This window comes from Lepus europaeus, chromosome 17 (genome assembly GCF_033115175.1).
Source record: "Lepus europaeus isolate LE1 chromosome 17, mLepTim1.pri, whole genome shotgun sequence".
Classification (NCBI taxonomy): domain Eukaryota; kingdom Metazoa; phylum Chordata; class Mammalia; order Lagomorpha; family Leporidae; genus Lepus; species Lepus europaeus.
The window spans coordinates 5,510,474-5,531,091 of record NC_084843.1 but is presented as its reverse complement, the minus strand read 5'-3'; the positions used below and the strand labels follow the sequence as shown (position 1 = coordinate 5,531,091).

Genomic DNA, 20,618 nt, shown 5'->3' with positions numbered 1-20,618 from the left:
GAGTCCCGCTCTGGGGCAGGCACGTGGGGACCAGTCTGATGCCTAGGCCTCAGGAACACTGCAGGGCCTGTGCACGGGTAGTGGGATGGAGAGCCCTGGCTAACGGGTCTGCCTAAAGTCTTGGCCAAAAGAGTCCGGAGCCTGGAAATCAGCCGTCACCCTCCTATGACTCCGTTTGAGCTTGACCTCTTTTGCAAAGCAAAAATGAAAAACGTGTGGCAAAAGGCTCTTCTGTGACTTTGAAAGATTTCTTGGAAGGAAGACGTGTGGATGAAGGGAAGGAACTTATCCCACAAAGTGAGGACCCTAGCCCTAGAAAAATGAAGTTGGGAACCGTGTGTGAGCAGAATTCAGGTCTACCCAAGGAAGGAATCAGGAATACCCAAGCTGCTTTGCAATGAGGTGTGCTACTGGGGAGATGGCACGCACCTGCCAAGCTGCCCGGCTGATTGGTCACAGGGCAGAGGATCTGGACAGGAAGGGCCGGCCGGTTCTAGGCTCTGAACCACTCGCTGACACAGTGGTGGTGGTGGGGACGCGGATGGTGATGGTGGCCGAGGAGACAGCAATGGCTGTGATGATTAATGGGGGGGGGTGGCAGCCGTGGGGGAGGGGTGCTGGTAGCTATGGAGATGGCGGCCTGTGGTGCGGTGGGGGGAGGGGTGCTGGTAGCTATAGAGGTGGTGGTCTGTGGTGTGGTGGGGGGAGGGGTACTGGTAGCCATGGAGATGGTGGTCTGTGGGGGTGGGGCAGTGGTGATGATGCTGGTAGCTATGGAGATGGTGGTCTGTGGGGTGATGGGGTGGTGGCGATGGTTGCTATGGAGACGATGGTCTGTGGGGCGGTGGTGATGGTGCTGGTATGGCAGTGATGGTGGGGAGGGTGGCAGCCGTGGGGGAGGGGTGCTGGTAGCCATGGAGATGGTGGTCTGTGGGGCAGTGGGGCAGTGGTGATGATGCTGGTAGCTATGGAGATGGTGGTCTGTGGGGTGGTGGCGATGGTTGCTATGGAGACGATGGTCTGTGGGGCGGTGGGGCAGTGGTGATGGTGCTGGTATGGCAGTGATGGTGGGGAGGGTGGCAGCCGTGCTGCTGCTGCTGCTGGTGGCACAGGGAACGGTGACAGCCGACGGCATCAGTCCAAAGCCAAACACTCATGGCTCCATCAAGAGCTGCCAAATTGACTTAGACTAATAAACAATCACAAGGAGTTCAAACCAATGACAAAGCGTCCTAAGTCAATATGGTCTCTCCTGAGAAATACGGGCGATTTAATCTTGTTTTTCTTCAAATCGTTAACAAGGCCGGCATGGAGTTCCTTTCCCCCAGCTTCAAGTGATCCTCCACTAATCTCTTTTCTTTTTAAGATTTTATTCATTATATGGGAGGCAGAGTTCTAGAGAGGGAGAGACAGAAAGGTCTTCCATCCACTGGTTCACTCCCCCAATGGCCACAATGGCTGGAGCTGGGCCGATTTGAAGCCAGGAGCTTTCTCCGGGTCTCCTAAGCAGGTGAGGGGTCTGAGCAGTTAGGCCATCCTCCACTGCTTTCACAGGCCATAACTGGATCAGAAGAAGAGCAGCCCACGTGAGAACCGGTGCTGATAGGAGATGCCGGCACTGCAGGCGGAAGCTTAGCCTACTTTGCCACAGCGCTGGCCCCTCCTCTGCTGATCTTAAAAAGGTTTTCTGCAGCATTACAATTAAGGTTCTCTCCTACGCGGTGAGGCTCTCTGGTCATTGTGATCAAAATTCAATGCACGGTAGGCAACTCCACTGATATCAGTAAGCTCCGAGCTTGGAAGAGGCACACAACGGACAGAGCCCAGCACACGCCCTCGCCCAGCCCTTGCACACCTGCAACACTCTCGTGGAAACCATCAGACCTTGTGCCTGCTGGCACGGAAACCCCAGAGGCTCGGGGCTGGGGCATGATGACGCTTCTGTCCCCGTGATGAACACCAGACTCAATGAGGTCCTCGGAGTCTCAGCCCATCCTCCCTCTGCCCTAGGATGCCCAGTTTCAGGGCAGCCTTCTCAAACCCGTGCTTCCCGAGCCATCGACACATCGATGAGCCCCGAGCACATCGACAGAGCTGGCCAAGCCACATGGAATGTCCTGCTCATCAGCTTACATGGACTCCAGGGTAGCGAATCCCACACGTCAGCCACCTGCCTGACAAGCACTGGCCTGGGTGTGTTCTAATCCCAGCCTCCTCTGAGCTTTGAGGGGCACCTGTTTACCTGGTTGGTCTCACTGTGTCCTTTCGTTCTCAAGGTTAACAAGCAGCTGTTACAATTTTTTTTTTTTTTAAGATTTTATTTATTTGGGAGATAGAGAGCGGGGGAGACAGTGAGAAAGGTCTTCCACCTGCTGGTTCACTCCCCAGATAGCAGCAACAGCTAGAGCTGGGCCAATCCGAAGCCAGGAGCCTCTTCTGGGTCTTCCACATGGGTGCAGGGGCTCAAGCACATGGGCCATCTTCTGCTGCTTTCCCAGGCCATAGCAGGGAGCTGGGTTGGAAGAGGAGCAGCCGGGCCGGCGCTGCGGCTCACTAGGCTAATCCTCCGCCTTGCGGCGCTGGCACACCGGGTTCTAGTCCCGGTCGGGGCACCGATCCTGTCCCGGTTGCCCCTCTTCCAGGCCAGCTCTCTGCTGTGGCCAGGGAGTGCAGTGGAGGATGGCCCAAGTGCTTGGGCCCTGCACCCCATGGGAGACCAGGATAAGAACCTGGCTCCTGCCATCGGATCAGCGCGGTGCGCCGGCCGCAGCGCGCTACCGCGGCGGCCATTGGAGGGTGAACCAACGGCAAAAGGAAGACCTTTCTCTCTGTCTCTCTCTCACTGTCCACTCTGTCAAAAATAAAAAAATAGAGGAGCAGCCGGGACATGAACTGGCGCCCATGTGGGATGCTCGTGCCACAGTTGGAGGCTTAGCCCACTATGCCATAGCGCCAGCTCCGCTGCTGAAATTCTTATTCTGGAGCTGGTTCTGTGGTGTAGCCAGTAAAGCTGCTGCCTGCGGTGCTGGCATCCCATATGGGCGCCACTTCCAGTCCAGGCTGTTCCACTTCTGATCCAACTCCCTGCTAACACGCCTGGGAAAGCAGTGGAAGATGGCTCAAGTCCTTGGGCCCCTGCACCCACATGGGAGACCTGGAAGAAGCTCCTGGCTTAGTCTGGCCCAGCCCTGGCTGTTGCAGCTACCTGGGGAGTGGACAGAAGATCTCTCTCCTTCTGTAACTCTACCTTTTAAAATCATACATACATGCATATAAAAATCCTTGAAAAAAAAAAACCCCAATTCTTAGGCTGACTACCTTTATGTTGGGCCCTAGAGAAAGGAGACAAAGGCCCGATACTGGCCACAGGACAGGGGTGCGTAAGCCCGAGCTGGTTAAAAACGGCGCCGCCTTTCGCTCGGTGCTTCCGACGCCTGTAGGCAGCGGCTGGAGCACCAGGTCCTACATACGGGGGCGGCTGCGGCAGCAGGGACAGGATTTCAGCTGGGCTAGAAACAAACGCTGCTCATTCAAATTCCCCTCTCGTAGCAGCCTTCCAGAGAGAGAGATGGTGCTGACGAGCCACTTGAAGCCCGAATGCCGAGGCTTTCTTCTCCATCAAACTCACAGCTAAACGCTTTCTTATCGTTCTTGCCCTCGTCTTGCTGAGAACACCGTGCCCTTCAACCACAGATTCTACGCCAGAGCTAAGAATCCAGAAAGCCACCTCCCTGGGCGGGGGCCTGGGTTCCACGGCCCCGCGGCACTCCTCCAGGTTATCGCTGCTTGCTACGGTGGAGGCGGCCTTCTTACCTCTGGCTCCCCACAGTCGCACTGCTCTCCTTCCTCCACGTAGCCGTTGCCACACTTGCGGCCCCCGAAGGACTGCTTGACCTCGGGCAGGTTGAAGAGGCACATCCCCATCCCCTTCTCCAGGCTGGTCTCCAAGTCCTTCTTGCTGCAGCTGCTGAACACCATGGGGAACGGGTACCTGCGGACGGACAGCCCAGAGCAGCGGTTAGGGCACAGGTCGGCCTCTCCTGTTGCCCCTGGTCAGCCCTGGCGACGTCCGCCCAGGGGTCCGCTGTGGGTCTCAGTGAGCAATGGCATCAAGGTGCAGCCTGCATGGTGCCACCCGCTCCTATGCACGGCCATCACCTCTGCCGAGGACGCGCTTGACCCAACAACTACTCCAGACAGCTCTGGCGGAAACGGTGCAAGAGAAAGGGAATTCTGAGGATCTGTAACAAGAACCCAACGTGCCAACACCAAGCTTGTCAAGTCCATGGTTCCAGGGGCCCGCATCTCTACCCAGGTCAGACCTGGTCAATGTGGGCATTCAGCCCACAGAGGTCAAATCCCTGCTGTCCCCCAGCACTGCTGGAAGAGAACGGAGGTGGTCAGGAGAGCCTACTCTAGCCTCTAAATCCCAGGGCCACAGAGACGGGGCACAGTCAGCTCAAGTGCCCAGCAAAGTTGTACTCCCCTTCCACGGGCTCAAGGGCTGCCCAGTCCCACGCACCTGCATGGGCTGTGTGACCAATTCTTGATGGCAGAACATGACCACGAGAGAGGCGAGTCCCTCAGCGGATGGCATTTAAGGGGTTACTCCTTACTGATGTCCTAGCTGTCCCCCTCTGGGAGCTGAGATCAGTGCATTCCACGGCTTCAGGAGCCAGAGGACACAGACCCAGCACCCCCCTGACTCACTGCAGGGAGTCCCAGAGCAGCCAGCAAGAGGGGAGCACCCGTGACCATGAAACCTCCGAGGGTTGTTTCCTACGGCAGCTGGGTGACTCAACATACACCGGGTGCCTCCAAAGTTCATGGAAGTTTTGTTTTACAAAAAACTGTGCATGGATTTCAAAAAACATGTAGCATTCAAACCTCTGAACTCCATTCTCCATGAACTTCTGGAAGCACCCTCACGTGGAGTGTCTCACTCTGTTCCCAAACACGTTTTCCCATGTCTGCAGGCAGCAAGCACTCTGGGGACAAGCATGACCGAAACCCTGTGGGTTTTGCCACCAGTAAGGATGTGAGGCCCAGCAAACCCCTACCACCCTCTCCATGGAGACGTCCACAGGAGGACAACGCTTGACTCCAAGTCCATTGGCCAACCCAACCCAAGCCGCTCTGTCTCCCCAGTGACGGGAGACCAGCCCCAGGTACTGACTGCCTCTGACAGTAGTTCAAGTCCGTGCACACGTGGTCACAGTCACACTGCTCCTACCACCCTCCCCCACCAAGTGCTGCGATCAACCCCAGATCACTGACACTGGAGCATAACACTGACCTATGGCTACACCCACACCTAAGTCCCACCCCGGCCAGGGCTTACTGTAAGTGCGGGAGCAAAGTTCCCCTTGCAATCTTTATACCTTTCCTTGGTGGACAGATTGGTGAATCCTGGTATCAAAGTGACACTGGACAGTTTCAAAATATTACACTTTGTACTGTTTTGCATGTAGGAAAGGTTTGCATCGGCGAGGCTGGTACCTTATACAGCTAATTGACACCAATTCTCTCTGCAAAGAATACACCTCACCGAGCTCTGAGGAACCGCGTCCTTTTTCTGAGAACACACGTGTGTGTCCAGGGTGATCAGGGACCCTAAACACCAGGCACACCGATTTATTGCCATGTGGACGTGTGACAATTGACAGTTCACAATCAGGTCCTTCTAGAAAGGGACTGACTGCTAGAAGATGGTAAATTAGGACGGACATTAGGACAAAACCGAAGTCTCAGGAAAGGTTTCCGGCAAGAGGAGCAGGAGAGAGAACCCAGAAGGGGACTGGGCGCCAGTGTCCCACGGGAACAGAGAAAGTGCACAGCCCCCAGGGGACAGGAGCGCCGGGACCGGCCTCATCCGCCCATCTCATCCTCTCACACGGTAACAGGCACACCCATTTCGGGCCTGGGAGTGGGCATGTTGACATGAAACATCTTCAATGGATGGGGTCTGCTGAAGTCCAGGATGTAACCTGCCGAGTGTCTCAGGGAGAACGGGACAGGACGTTGTTGACAAAACATTTCCGCGTCTGGGCTGGATGTCACAGCACAGTGACCTCTGCTGCGATCAGTGTCTACTTCCCTTAGCCACCTGTTGAAGAACAAACTCCAAAGGCGCTGAAAATCCTCCGTCACTTAGATTCGCGGCCCCACAGCCCGCATCTGGCATTTGGTCCTGGAGGCTGCCTCCGTCTATGCCGGCTGAGGTTGTGATGGATTCCCCGACCCTAAGCCGGTCCTTCCTCAGTGGGGCTCACACCACACGGCCACCTCTGCACACTGCCCGCCTTCCACATCACCACCATGATCGGCTCCGGCTGTGGGCAGATGGGAGCGGGCCCTCTTCCCTCCAGCTGGGTCCTTTCTGACTTGCCCAGTGCAATCCCAGCGCGACCCTTTGGGAAGGCCATGGGCCTTCGGCAGATGCTCCTGCCTACTCACTGCATTTGGCCAGTCGGCTTTCCTACCAGCTTCCCACAACACCCCAGCTGTCCACCCAGACGGCGATGAGTCTGCGGCACACCTTGCACCTGTGGGACATCTTTGCCGATTTCCCCTTGGGGACACCAGGTGTGACAGAAGTCACTCTACTAAGATCTCCCAATTCCCCCTAAGCAGTAGAGGAAAACAAAAGCAGAGCAGTTGATCACTTGCCACCCAGTGATCCTGTAGTTCCCCAGCGCCCAAGAGGCTGGGGTATCAGCCTTGGGGACGTGGCTGGGAACAACATGCACAAAACCCCTCATCACGGAGCTTGCCTTTCAGTGAGGCAAACACGACAAGGGAGTAGAGAAGGAGAAATGGTGGTGGGCAAGGACATGCACTGGACTTGTGGGTGGACCCCCGAGGGACGTGCAGACATTCCCCAAAGCGTGGGGGGAGGCAGGCGGCACGCATGTGCAGGCCTGATGGGACCTACGCAACAGTGAGACATGAACTCTTCCTGTGAACACCCAGGAAGGCAGCCCCTCCCCCAAAGACCAGTGTGGGAAACGCTGGTATCCTGTGGTTAGGGCCAAGGCTTGCCGACAGCAAGAAGGCATCACAAAGTGTCATTAAACAGGGCGCTTTCCCCTGCGTGGCCCAGGCGCTGAGAACCACTGCAGGTATTTTTCCAAAGAACTCCAAATCTTCATTTCTGCCCGCCCACCCACCCCCCCCCTTTAAATACAATTATTATCACAAGCCAAGGGTTTGCTCCTCACCCCTGTTCTGCTCTGAGACACACAGCTGATGGGTGCACGGGACTAAGAAAATATCAAAAGATTAGAGCCCCACCTGTGCAACCAATAATCTAAAATTATTTCATATCTCAGCAGAGAAATCTGGTCGCATCAGATGCTGGATTCTTTTTGTTATGACACTGTTCTCATCTCTGAATGCTTTTTATACCTAAATAGCCACTGGTCGCCTGGCGCACAGAGCACGGGAGGAGCCCATGACCAATGGCTCAGGAGCTAAGGGACAGGACTTGGCTTGTACTAAAGATGAGCCAATGGACCTCACGCAGTCAGGGGTACATCACCATCCCCTCCAAGTTTAAGAAATCCACCTGCGGGATCGGTCAGTGAGATCACTGCTCTAACTGGTTCAGCCACACAGGACGGGAGCACAGGCAGGACCTCGGCCAAGCACGACCCTGCCCTTGAACTTCCCATGATGGCAGAAGTCATCCGATTCGGCCGGGATATCCCCCACTCCCTTGCTGACTCACTTGAAAGTTTTCAAGCTGCCTGTTAAGTTCAGAGCTCCAAGGAGGGTCCCCGGGTAACTCAGACGCTCCAGACCCCGCCCACCGCTTCCTTGCTTGAGCGCCGCTGAGCCCCTTCCTTACGGAGGTGCCCACCTCTCCTACCCCCACAGCCTCTCCGTCCGTTCTCCAAGGCCCATGAGTGTCCCCTCCTCCAGGACACAGGCCTGGAGTACAAAACCCTCGCCCACGCTATTATTTAATGTCACGCAGAGAGGCTCCGAGGAAGACTTCAAGCCCGGGCTCTGAGGTTATTGTTCCTTTCTCACACTGTCACACCCCAGCTGCAAGGCCGTAAGTTCCCATGAGTAGTCATGGGGTCAAACCACACGCACAGATCCCGGCGTAACTCCTGCACTCCTGCTTTAGGCTAGGGGATACGGTGGTGCTCTCCTCACAGAAACTTCTTTTACACTGGTTTTTCACCGACATGTGATAATTGTATGTTCTGATGGGCTAGCGTGCACTACTTCAGAACAAGTACACAACGTGTCCCCATCAAATCAGGGGGCTTTATTTCCTTGGACTTTGCCATTCTTTGGATTAGGAGCCTTTAAACGCTTAACTCTCAAAAAAAAAAAAAAAAGTAATAATACGCTGTGGCCTGCGGCTGACTCCTAAGCTCCAGAACTGCAGAGCCCAGCCCCGTGAGTAACGGTGCTTTGGTACCTGTGAGGCAACCTCCATCTACCCCCTCCCTCCCTCAAGGCCTATGGGCTTTTATTAAAATTCAAAATTTAATGCAACACGGCAGGAGTTATCATCACCCACACTCGCAGGTGAGGTGGAAGGAGCTGCTTAGCCTTCAGGCAGGACTGGCAGGCCAGGTTCGTCCAGTCTCTGGGTTCCGCACGTCAGTTATCGAGAGAGCATTCACTTCCCGGCTGATGTCACCTGCAGAGAGCTGCGGACACGTGGGAGGCGGTGGTGGGCCCGGGACACAGGGAGCCGATCTTCCCATTACCAACGCGCGCCGGGTCTGGTGGTCCTCAGGGGGTGGTCTCAGGACCTGCAGTGCCAGAAGCTTCTAGAAATGCAAGCTCTCAGGTGCTGTCCACACCCACTGAGTCAGGAAGCTCACAGGCAGGGCCACCAGGTGATTCAAGTGACAGCAAACACGCAGGGCACAAAGTCACTGCTGCAGCCAGGTCTCCGCTCACTGCTGTGACTCCCACCACTGCCCAATCCGAGACATTCCTTCGCCTCGACGCCTGTTAAACGTCCCCTCCTCACCGTCCCCTCGCCCAGCTCCTGCCAACCACGCGTCTACGTCCTGCCCGCCTGCTCTGAGTCCTACAACACGTGGCTTTGTCGCCTCGCCTCTCTGTCCACCAGTGTTCTCGAGGCTCGCCCACGCTGTTGTGTGCTGGGCACCTCGTTCCTTTTGGGGCCAAATAAGGCCCCATCACCAGGATGACTGTGCCACAGCGTGTTCACCTGTCCGTCAGGTGGTGGAGCAGGTGGTTTGGACACCCACTGAGGTTTGGGAGCCAGTCACTTGGATCTAGAATTCAGATGTAAGGATACTCTAAGGAATAAGGTGGATTGTACAATAAATATAGGTATTCATGTCAAAAGCATAAGAAATTTAAATCCATTGGTAAATCCAAATCTAGGTCCCCCACAGGTCACCTTTCATGACCTTTAGAAATAGTTCTGTCGTATACAGCAGTTCTAGCTTCCAAGAAAAGCGCCGTATAGCATTTGAAGAGCCTCGTCTCATCCTGGCAATGGTAACTGAACGTTCCCCGAGTACCTGCCTCTTAAAGCCAAATTAGAATCAGGAGTGAATTTCAAATACCTTGAGGCATCAGGGTGACGGGACCGATCCTCACCCCGCACACCAGTTACGGCGCCGGCAATGGTCTGGCTGTTTCCCCGCCACCAGCTTCTAAACCCAAAGCACAGGACTTGTGCTTCCTCTCGCTCCGGCTTTTCCTTCCTTATTTAATAGCTCCGTTCCCCGGAGCGTTCATGGAAAGGACGCTGAACTGGGCCATGCAGCGCTCACACATCAAAGATCTGGTGCAGCCCACGGTCGGGCTGGGCTGCAGCTCAGAAAGAAAAGCTCTTCCTTAGCTCTCGGCAAGCTCATCACAGTGCACTTTTAATACACCCAATAAATTAGCCCGAATGCGCCAGGACAGCACTAATTGAAGTGACATACAGCAACGACAGGCCAGGGCAAAGCAGTAAAACCCGAGAATTCCTCGCTAAAGCCCCTTCTCCCAGTACCTCCCCCGGCGCAGGAGACTGAAGACGGTGACACCGAGACACAGGAGGCAGCTCGGGGCAGAGGATTTATCTCCAATGCCACGGCTGGGGGATGGCGGCTCCTGCCGGGATGCGGCCTCTTTTGTTAGAGTCTAATATTTAACCGCCAGGAGCACTCGGGGTGAGCTCTACCAGGCTGGATGCAAGGTTGGAAATGAAGAGGGGATGAAACGGACGGCTGGGGGACTTCAGGGCAGGGGTCCACGCTTACAAGGCCAATGCCACCCACAGCCTCCCAGCATCGGTGCCTCGCCCTTGAGCCGTCACAGCGCTTAGGGGTCACTCGGACGCTGACGAATCCGCCGGGAGAAAGGCCCTGTCTCACAGGAGCCTGTTGTGGTCATCAGGGTGAACCCCACTAGGCCGAGTCACCGACCTCCAGGGGGGAAGTCGGGGTTCCGGGCCCTGCAAAGCTCCCCGGGAATTAGTCTCAATCACTTTCCGTGCTGGAAATTAGCAGCTGGGGGAAGCAGCTGCAACTCGGCTGGTTCAGGTCACCTGCTTCCTGCGGCCTCACAGTCCTGAGCTCTGGGCCTGCGCGCTGAGTGCAGGAAAGGAATGGAAGTGAGCGAGGAGGGAGTGAGCCAGCACAGGCAGCGGCTGAGAGCGGCTCGGCGCCCTGACACAGGCGGGCGACAGGAAAGGCCAAGGCTGCAAGCGGCTGGGGCGCCAACCAGACTCCCGTCTTTCAGTCGACTGGGGAGGGAAGAAACGCACGTTGCCCACAGCTGCCGAGTGAGCAGACGGCGAAGGGCGCACCGGCTGTGGGAAAGAACATTCTGCACCCCCCCGCGCCTCCCTGCAGCCACAGGTGGATTTTATCTTTTCCCGACAGCGGTGCCCTGATTTGGCAGGCCTGGGAGGCTCTTCTGCACCTGAGCTACAGTGTGGAGGTGCAGAAGCAGCAGTCAGGGGGCCGCGTCTGAACACCCCATCTGACAGCGTGTCGCTGAGCCTCAGTTTTTACCTCTGTGAAATGGGGGTTCATACGCCGAGGAGGAGGAGACACGAGCTTCACACAGAAACGTGCCATGGCATTGGCTAGCTTTAAGCTCCACGCAATAGCAGCCGACAGCATTGATATGAAAAATATGTCTCTTTCTTTCTCTCATTTAGAGTTGTCACTTTGCCAATTTCAAATGACCAAATGCTAGTGCCTTGTACACACACAGCCAGATGCAGCCCCAAGTAAACCGGAGAGCCAAACGACCCAGGAGGTGGGGGAATGATGGGGCAGTTGAGTATCGTCCTCTGCTTAGCACAGACCGGACAACTTGGAAAAGTTTGGCATTGGGGTTCAAAGATACGCAGGGTGTGGGGTGGGTGGGTCAGGATGCTGCTCGGGACACTGGCACGCCGCAGCCCAGTGTTCGGGTTTCGGCCCCAGTTCCACTTTCCATTCCAGCCTCCTGCAAATGCGTGCCGGTGGGGGGCAGCAAGTGATGGCCCAGGCCTGGATCGAGTTCTGGGCTCTGGGCTTTATCTCTGCCTTTCAAACAGAATGAAAATGAGAATTGCAAGTTCAGTGCCGAAGTTTTTGAGATCCACGCACAGGTTGCCATAATACGTGCTTCCCAGGAGCTTTCTGAGCCCTCCCTACCCCCCGTACAGGACCAGGTTTCCCCTGGCTCAACAAGAGCGTGGGTTTGGTACAAACAATCCACGGAACAACCTGCAAACACACACACACACCCACTCAGCAGCCATCGCCCGCCACACACACACACACACACACGCACCCACTCAGCAGCCATCGCCCGCCACGTGGCACCGCTGTTTTCGGTTCCCAGGTTCACCCCAGAGCTCATCCCACCTGAGCCCACTCAAGACTCACCCCCCTCCTCCACACCAGGCCCTTGCCCAGAGTGGGGTGTGGCCATGGAGACGGAGCCCACTCTCCGGGGAACAGGACTGAATGACTCCTACCCAACCCTTCCACGGCTCATTCCCAGTTCAGAGCCGAGTTCTACCTCCGTCTAGACCCCGGGTGTAGATCCCACAGGAACCCCGAGTTTAGCGCCCCCCCCCCCATTGCAGGCTCGCACTGACGCCCTGTGAGTCAATCATTCCAATCTCACGGATGAGGAAAGAGGGTGTGGATCCGGCCGTGGCCACACGGTTCCAGAGTGGGGACTCACGCCCGTGTCTTTCCCACTTAACCACTCGGCCTTGAAGGCATCAGGAGGCCTCCAAGTGCTACTTCGAGGGGGACCCCAAGGGCAGGGGCCTTAGGGCAGCCCCAGGCATGACCTGCACAGACGGCTGTGCCAGGAAACTTAGCATCCCTGGGGGAGCGAGGCAGCTGCCGGGTGCCGAGCGGTGCCACGGAGCCAGCTGTAGGGAAAGGCTGCCTCTTGTTTCACTCGTGCAGCCTAAAGGTCCCTGGCCTACGGCCACAAAGAGGGCCAGGCCTTGGAATTCGCCCAGCATACCGGGTAAAGCCCAGGTCGGCGCGTACACACCTGACGGGGGCCATGAGTCCGTTTGGGCTGTAACCGGCAGCAGGCAGGGGCCGGTCCTCACCGGAGAGGCGCAGTGACTCCCTCCTTGCATGGCGACGAGGAAGGGGTGTGCAGGGAGCGCACTGGGGACCAGGCGGAACCCATTGCATCCTTCATCCCCTCCAGGAGCAGAGAGTGCTGGCCCTAGAGCCGGACGGCAGCCCAGGGCCTCCCAGCTGGGCCGCGCAAGGCTAAAGAAAGCTCAGACCAGGAGCAAATGATCAAAGTGCCCTCAGTGGGGCCTTCTAACTGCTGATAGCAAGCACCTGGGGCCCAGAGCCGAACCCACGGCAGCACATGTGCCGCTCCTCCGCAGAAACCATTTAAAGTGCAAATGTAATTTCCAAGAAATCTTCATAGAGACAGACACCAGCTGAGCTCGGGTCCGTGGACGTGCACAGGCGGCTCCTGCATGTCCCCACCGAGTGGACGTTTTACTTCTGGGCCCCGGGGGCCACTTCCTGAGAGCCCAGGGGCCTCAGCCTGCCACGGGTGGGGAATTCAGAGGGCGCTAAGCTTCGTTTAAAAAGCTGCGTGGTGGCATGTCTGGGACGGGGCTCCCCGAGGGCCAGGTGAGCCTTTCTCTGCCCCAGGACACAGACCTGCCCGCAGGTGCGCGGTGTTTCTGTAGCTCTGCACCCGGACGGTGCTCCTCGCCCAAAATGACAGGAGAAGGGGTCATGGGAGCCGCCTCCAAGCCACCCCAGCAGAGCTGAAGTCCCGCACGCCCTGTCCCTGCCTCACTGTGCACTTGACACTGGGGTCACCCCCGGGGCAAGCAGGACGCAGTCCCCCAGGGTTTGGGAGCCAAAGGCCCTCTGCCCTCGGGTGACCCGGTGAGGCCCCAGGGAGGGGCCTGGAGCCCAGAGCCGAGGCTGGGATCCTGAACCTGTGTTCCCACCTGCGAAGCGTCTGTCTTCTCAGGGCCCTGACAGTGACGTGGGACAGGACATGCAGAGCTTTCCGTAACCGGCAGGGTGGTCTGCTGGGGTCCCAGGGTCTTATTCTTCGGCTACTTTCAGATTTCACTTCTTGGACTCCGGCCTCTCACCGTGGCTCAGCTAAGCAAAGCCTGTTCGGACGGGGACAGCTGCTTGGGGGCACTTCGTCCCTGTCACCCGGTCCCCACGAGAACCCACAGAGAGAGGGCCTCAGCCTCCCGCCTGGGTTTGCTCAACTCTTACTTGTTTTTTGTTGTTGTTTCTTATATTGTGTCTGTTGTTGGGAGCTATTGTAGACATGATAAAAAATATAAAACTTCATAATTTTATATTTAAAAAATTAAACTGATGAATGCTGCCAGTGCCGGACTTAGTACGGAACGCAATGGCCTCAGCTCTTCTCCCCAGAGGTTTGGTCGTAGCTGAGACGTGGAGAGAAGGCCTCCCCTGCCGGTGTCTGTGCTCCAATCGCCGCCCACCCGTTGTCCATGCACCCACCATTCTTCTTTCCAACCATCTCAAAGAATCCGCTCTCTCCCATCATCCAGCCTTCTTTCCATCCACCTATCTTACCACCCATCCATCCTTTCAAATGCTTATTGTCCACCTACGCACTCCCACCACATCCGAGCGACCCTTCAGTCAGGAGAATTTACTATACTCCGCCACGCGCCATCTACCGTGCTAGGTGCCTAGGATCAGTGCGAACTCCCAGCCAGTGGAGCCGATCATGAGCCCTGTGGATACTGGGGTTGCAAAGGCCTGGCAGTTACTCTCGACCTCACACAGTGGCCCCCACGCTGTGTCCCGGGGAGCGGGACTGGCAGAGTTGCAGCTGCACTGTCGCTAAGCATGTTCTACCACAAATACAATGCCGGGCTCACAAGTCAGCGGCGGGACAGAATTCTCTGCTGCTGTGACGGCACGGAACATCCAAAAGGTGGGGCTGCCTTCTGCTTCCCCCAGGGACACAGGGACACGGCTCTGTCCTGAGACGCCTTTGGTCCTCACGCAGAACCCAGATGTGGCCACGGCTACTTCCCCACAGCAAACGTGTGGCAGAGGCAGGGGAGAGAGACTGGGTTCTATGGCCTGGGGCTTCCTTGCGGCTGGCTTTGAAAATGCAACCCGCTGATGAGCTTTCTGAGTGCCAGTGTCCTTGTCTTTCAAATGGGCGTAATCACGGCCACTTCTCGCAGTTTGCTGACCAAACAAGGGGGCACCAGCGCCGTTCCCTGGGCCAGCGTCGAGCTGGCCTGTGTGTGCTCACTTCTCTGAACCATGTACTCAAGCAGCAACGGGCCACGATGGCTGCCTCCCTCGTCTGATGGATTTTGTGTCCAGCCTAAGAGAGGAGGGCGAGTCCATGCTCTGGGGAGCAGGTGTTGGCCGTCTCACTCTGCGTACGTGCAGAGGCTGCCCTGTGTTTCCGGGTGGGCGTTGTCTAATTACACGAAGAGGAAACAAGACGAGGCCGTGCAGGGCTGGGCCTCCTGCCGGCTCGCCCTTCCCCGCGCTCCTGTCGGGGTGCGGCTGATTCAGAGTCCGGCTTAGTTAGCTTGCGTTTCCCTCGTACTGTAGTTGCTTCCTCCGTGGCTGCCCCTGCTGTTCCTCCTTGAGGGAGGACTCACACGCCCCCTCCCCAGCTCCCTCGGCCCTCTAAGCTTTGAGGAAGGAAATGAAGATTCTTTTTCCTTTTATTGAGAAAAAAAAGTCACTCCGTGTGAAGAGCGGATGCGGGGAAAGGATTTCACCCACCCCGTTGTGGAGAAGCCCCTTTCTGGCAAACGCATTTCGTGACCCCAAGTAGCTGCCCCGGGGTGGGGTGCAGGGCCGTGATGTGCATTCTGCCCCGTGTTCAGGACCGCACGCTCCGCAGCGCGTGGGCTTTGCAGCTCCATCAGCTCCGACGACGCCCAGCGCTCTGGGTATCGGCTCACGGAACACGGCAGCTCGTTTTACTTCCTGGACACAACACGGTTTCTTTTTGTTTTGTTTTTTAGACAGAGGCCGTCTCAAACAGAAATCCAATGTGAGTTCTATCTGAGCTGGGGATTCTGAGCGAGAGATCTGCCTGCCCCTGGCTCGGCCCTCCAGAGATGAGCTCAGGCTACACCCCTGCCCACCCCCGGCAACCCTGGTTCCCTGCCCACACGAATTACCCCTTGCAAGGATGTGAAATGCTACCACGGTCGATCGTGTGTGAAAACATCCCCTTGGCTTCCAGAGGCACACACTGAAATACGAGGGTTCTTTCAGAAGTTCGTGAACAAACGGGATTAAATGATCCATTGGTTTTGGTGCACAGTGTTCTGGAATCCATTCAGAACCTTTGTGGAAAGTACAGATCATGAAAAAAAACCATGCATGGATTTCAAGATTTTTTTACACACCAAAATAAACTTATCTTCCAATTCTATTTTTCCACCAATTCTTCAAAGTTCCTGGGTGGACGAGAGGCAGGGGTACCCAGGATTGTGCACAGCTTGGACTTGGTGCTCCTGCGGTGGCCCCGCGGCACCCAGGGTACTTCCTGTCAGAGGCCTGGGCCTGCAGGCTAAACACCCAGTGCATGTCCTGTTGGCCGACCACAGCGCAAGTTCTGGGCGGCCAAGGGTGCTGCCTTTCACTTCTGGGACCCTCCCTGCTCTGCAGCTCCTGGCTCCCAGGAGGCAGCATGGCTGGGGTAGGGAGGGGCTGTGCTCTGGCCTCTGGCCGTTGGCCCACCACTCTCACGTTCACCCTATTACCTGCAGGGCCTTGTCCTGAGTGCGAAGCTGTCACTGGAGAAGGCCGACTTGGATGCAGGCCGAGCGGCTCATCCAGGCGTGTGCTCTGTGCAGACAGCAGGCGGGTGTGCCCCGAGTGCATTGTGAACTGAAGGAAACGGAGTTGAGGGAGCCAGTGCTGCAAGCTTGGAGGGGGGCACACGGGCAATGCTCCTTCCTCAAGCTCGGCTGGTTGCCCTCGGTGTAGACGTTGTCCCTGAAGGCCTGAGCTGGGGACGGGGAAGCCCCCACTTGCTCTCTTTCTCTCTACGCTGTCCTCGACACTTAAGGCGTCGTGTCCACTTGGTGTTGGCAGTCGAGGGCTGTGACTGGTGCCTCGGAGCCGTTTGCCCGTCGGAGCCGTTTGCCCGTCGGTCTGAACGGAACCCAGGGGTCCTAATCCACCAGAGTGGAAACGATGGCAACCCCTCCCTTCAGATCTACACGCGCGATAAGGCTCTTTGTGGCTCCTGGAAGCAGAGTCCGGAAGGTGCTTAGGTAGGAAAGGGGGAAGAGTCCTACACGGGAAAGCCTCACATGCACCACGGTTGGGTGTGAGGGGCGAGTGCGGGAGGGTGGGGCGCCGACACGCAGCCAGCAGTGTCAGTGCAGGAGTCTGTGCTGCGCGGCTCCGGATCCCGGGGTTACAGTCTACAGAGCGCCTCTCCCTGCTTCTGTGCGGTCATAAACCACAGCTCTGGCAAACGACAGTAGCTCAGGTGCTGCCCACAGTCCTTAAAAATGAACAGATCTTCAGCAAGAAGTCAGATCTGCGCCGTGTGGCTTGAAAACCTCCAAGGAGTCCAGCTGTGTGGCAATGATGCTCCCTGCTCCCGCCAGGGTGGGCTGGGCTCTGCTGGGCCTGGACTCGGTCTTCCACCCCCACCCACCCCCAGTTTCAAGGCTTCTGAGCCCCCAGACCCCCAGACCCAGAGTTTGCCCCTTCCTCACTCCCTGCAGGCTCTGCCCCCCTTAGAGTTGGCTCCTCCCCCACCTCCACCCCCAGGTTTCCCCCATCCCCTTTCACATTCCCTCCCTTCCGAGCTGGCCTTCCAACCTGAGATTTTAAATGCTCTCCCGGTCTGTTTTCCCATAGAATACAGGTTCCCCGAGCGTAGGAACCCTGCCTGTCTTGGTCACAGTCCCCCAGCTGGGCCCCTGCAGGACACGGGGCTGGCGCGCCACCGACGCGCACTGCAGGTTCCATGGCACTGCCCGGGGGGGGGGGGGGGCGACCCTGGGAGGCCAGCTCTCCTCTTTCTGTATACAGAGGAGTCCGTGAGACTACTTTTTGAATATTAATTCTTCATTTTTGCTTTCTCCTCTGGGAAGCCACATTCGCTAGTTTGCTAACCACTCTTTGTTAAAAATGTTCCCATCATTCGCATCTCCCCTACCCTGCAAACGCGCCTGCCTCGCCCTCCACCCTTGCCGACGGACGGTGCTCCAAGAAGCCCATGAATGAATGGACGCAGCTGACTCGACTCCCACACGACTCCTAGCTGCTGCTTTTGCCAGAGCCATTTCCAGGACAGGCCTTGGACGTTAGCCATCCCAAGACACGAAACACACCTCACACACGCTCCCAGGAATTAATGAAACAACCCGCAGGGAATTCCCTCTGACCGACACTGCATCAGGCGGCTGACATCGCGCCGTGCAAGCTTAAATGGCCTCTGTGCCCAGAGCTCCGGTCCCAGCCCTCCGTGACGGCCTCTGGGTCACATTTTCCGAGCTCTGATGTCTGGGATGCTGTGATGGAGAACAACCAGGACTCACTAATGGCTACGCTAGTTCCTCTTCCAACCATCTTCGATGTTTATTTTTGATTCTGAGACTCTAACGTCAGCACTATTATCAATTAACATTTGTTGTTAGTTATGAATAACTAACAGCAATTATTAATGTCCTTGATCTCACTAAAATGGCTACTGATTCGTCTCTTTCTGAGTATCCTTTGGGGCTAAGATGTGAATGAAGATTTTTAACGTTTGCTGACGCAGCTGATCTATCGTCAGAGGAGGATTGGAGTTTGGATATGGGCTCGTTCCCATGGAGACCCTGGACAGCTTGCTGAGTGCCTGTGAATGGTGCCGGGAGAACTTTCCAGAAACCTTCAGTAGGAATTCTACAAAAAGCCTTTAACTTTTTGATAATTCCAACATCTCTGTGAGCTGAATAATAAAATAATGATTGCATCTTACATTTGTGGAGTGATTTACACTATCCAAAGACACATGATCTCATGTCATTCCCTCTCGGGACACGGAGATAACACTGGAGCAGCCTGGGGAATTCCAGAGCAGGAGATGGATGGGGAGGTGGACAGGCAGCCCGACCTCCCCCGTGCTGTGGGCTGGGGTGGGGGACAGGCAGCCCGACCTCCCCCGCGCTGTGGGCTGGGGTGGGGGACAGGCAGCCCGACCTCCCCCGTGCTGTGGGCTGGGGTGGGGGACAGGCAGCCCGACCTCCCCGTGCTGTGGGCTGGGGTGGGGGACAGGCAGCCCGACCTCCCCGTGCTGTGGGCTGGGGTGGGGGACAGGCAGCCCGACCTCCCCCGTGCTGTGGGCTGCTATGATTAATTATCCACTTGCTTAGGAAGTCGCCTTCCCTCCTAGAAAATTAAAAACACCACTCTCTGGACAGGAATGTGGGATCATAAACGAGAACCAAACAGAAGATTTACACAGAGGCACAAGCTTAGCAAAGAAGAAAACTCGGAAATTGCTAATAAGCTATAAATCAAATAAAAGCTATTAGCGAGCCCCTGGCAAGACCAAAAAAAAAAAAAAAAAAAAAGGCCTGTAAGGGATTTGCTGAATTCCTTACCCGCCCAAGGTGTCCACATGTCGCCAGGGAACTCTGCTTCGACCTCGGCATGGCCAGTGCAGGTTGTTACCCAAGGCCGCTTAGTGCCCGGGCGTGGCCTTGCTACCGAGCCTCTGCCGCCCACGCACTGGGGTGGTGGGGTGTCCTCACAGCAGCACCCCTCCCACCTGAGTGCAGCGGTCGAGAACGTTCGCTTGATGTGGGAAGGCAGGGAGGGAGGCACCTGCCCCTCATTTCACCGATGTTGAGCACAGGGACTCCTGAGTGGCCTGCGTCACCAAACACAGCTGGTGTCAGGACCAGGACGACCAGGCCCCTTCGGTCCCAGGCCAATGCTCCCAATCTAGACTTTTCCCTCTCTTTCTGCTTGCTGGGACCCTTTCCAGAGATGGACGGTCCCGTGTCTGGGCCCCTTTGACGGCCGGCCAGGAAAGTAAGCACCGAGCCAAGGTGCCTTCTGGGGCCACACTATGAGTGCATGGAGAACAAGGACCAGCAGGCCACGAGCTGCAGGGCAGCTTCCCGCCAGGCGGGGGCGCTGAGACTCGTGCCCCCTGGTGATGCTGGCTCCGTGTTGGACCCAGAAGGCGTCCATGAGCCCTTGGCCCAATCTCCTCACCCAAGTGTCTGCCAAACAGCTGCTCTGCCTCCACCCAGACACCTTCGATGACAAAGAGCGGATTCACTCCCAGGAGGCCGCCTCCCTCGTGGAGCGCTCTGCTTGTTAGCACCCAGAGCCTGGCAACCCAGCGCTTCCCGTTGGTGTTGCTCTTAGCCACTTCCCCTGGGTGCAAGTCTTTGGTCTCTGCCGAGAAAGACTGAGGGCGCCGCTTCCTCCACGGGGCCTGGGTGACAGGCCATGAAAGAAGGGTGAGCAGGAGAGATGACTCTGCAGCCTTGGCCCGACAGCTGGGGACGCACACAAAGCCGCGTTGCTGGCCTGCCTGGAATGTGCACCCCAGAGTTCCTGTGTTGGACACTTACTCCCCCTTGGAGGTGGTTAGGATGAGACGGGGTCCTGAGGCTGGGCCCCCATGCTGGCGTCAATGGCTCTATTAGAAGAGGAAGAGAGGCCCGAGCTGGAGGCTCTCTCTGTCTCACCATGGCTGCCCTCACTTAAGATGACAGGCTCTTACACTCCCCAGCCGCCACAGAACCAGGAGCTAAGCAAACCTCTGTCCTTTGTAAATTACCCGGCTCAGGCATCGGGTTATAGCAGCAGCAAACGGGCGAGCACGCTGCTTTCCCAGCAGTCCCCGGGAAGTGGCCATGCCCCGACGTGCGGCTCCGCTCAGTCCTTGTGCTAGGAGCCACTCAAGCCCTACAAACCACTTGGCAGGAGGCCCCAGGCTGTTGCCCACAAAAAGCCATAGCCACATTTTTTCACAATTTCTCCCCTCTGGGGTCGTGAAATCTCTTTAGCAGGTGGCCCCCTCCTGCCACGCTGTCCCCTGCCAGCGAGCCCCCACAGAGCCGGGTCTTTGGGCTGCGTGGTCAGCACGTGCTTCCCACTCCCGATGTGTCCTTGCGGCCGACCCGG

The 20,618-nt window shown here is 56.9% G+C and overlaps 1 protein-coding gene across 1 annotated transcript in view; it reads right to left on the bottom strand.

The window, feature by feature from the left end:
* The window catches only part of ADAM12 (ADAM metallopeptidase domain 12), a 319,392-nt gene that overhangs the window by 45,463 nt on the left and 253,311 nt on the right, over positions 1-20,618 (bottom strand). The window contains exon 12 of the mRNA XM_062215166.1: positions 3,814-3,991. Coding sequence (XP_062071150.1) covers positions 3,814-3,991 — 178 coding nt within the window. The remainder of the gene's footprint in view (positions 1-3,813; positions 3,992-20,618) is intronic.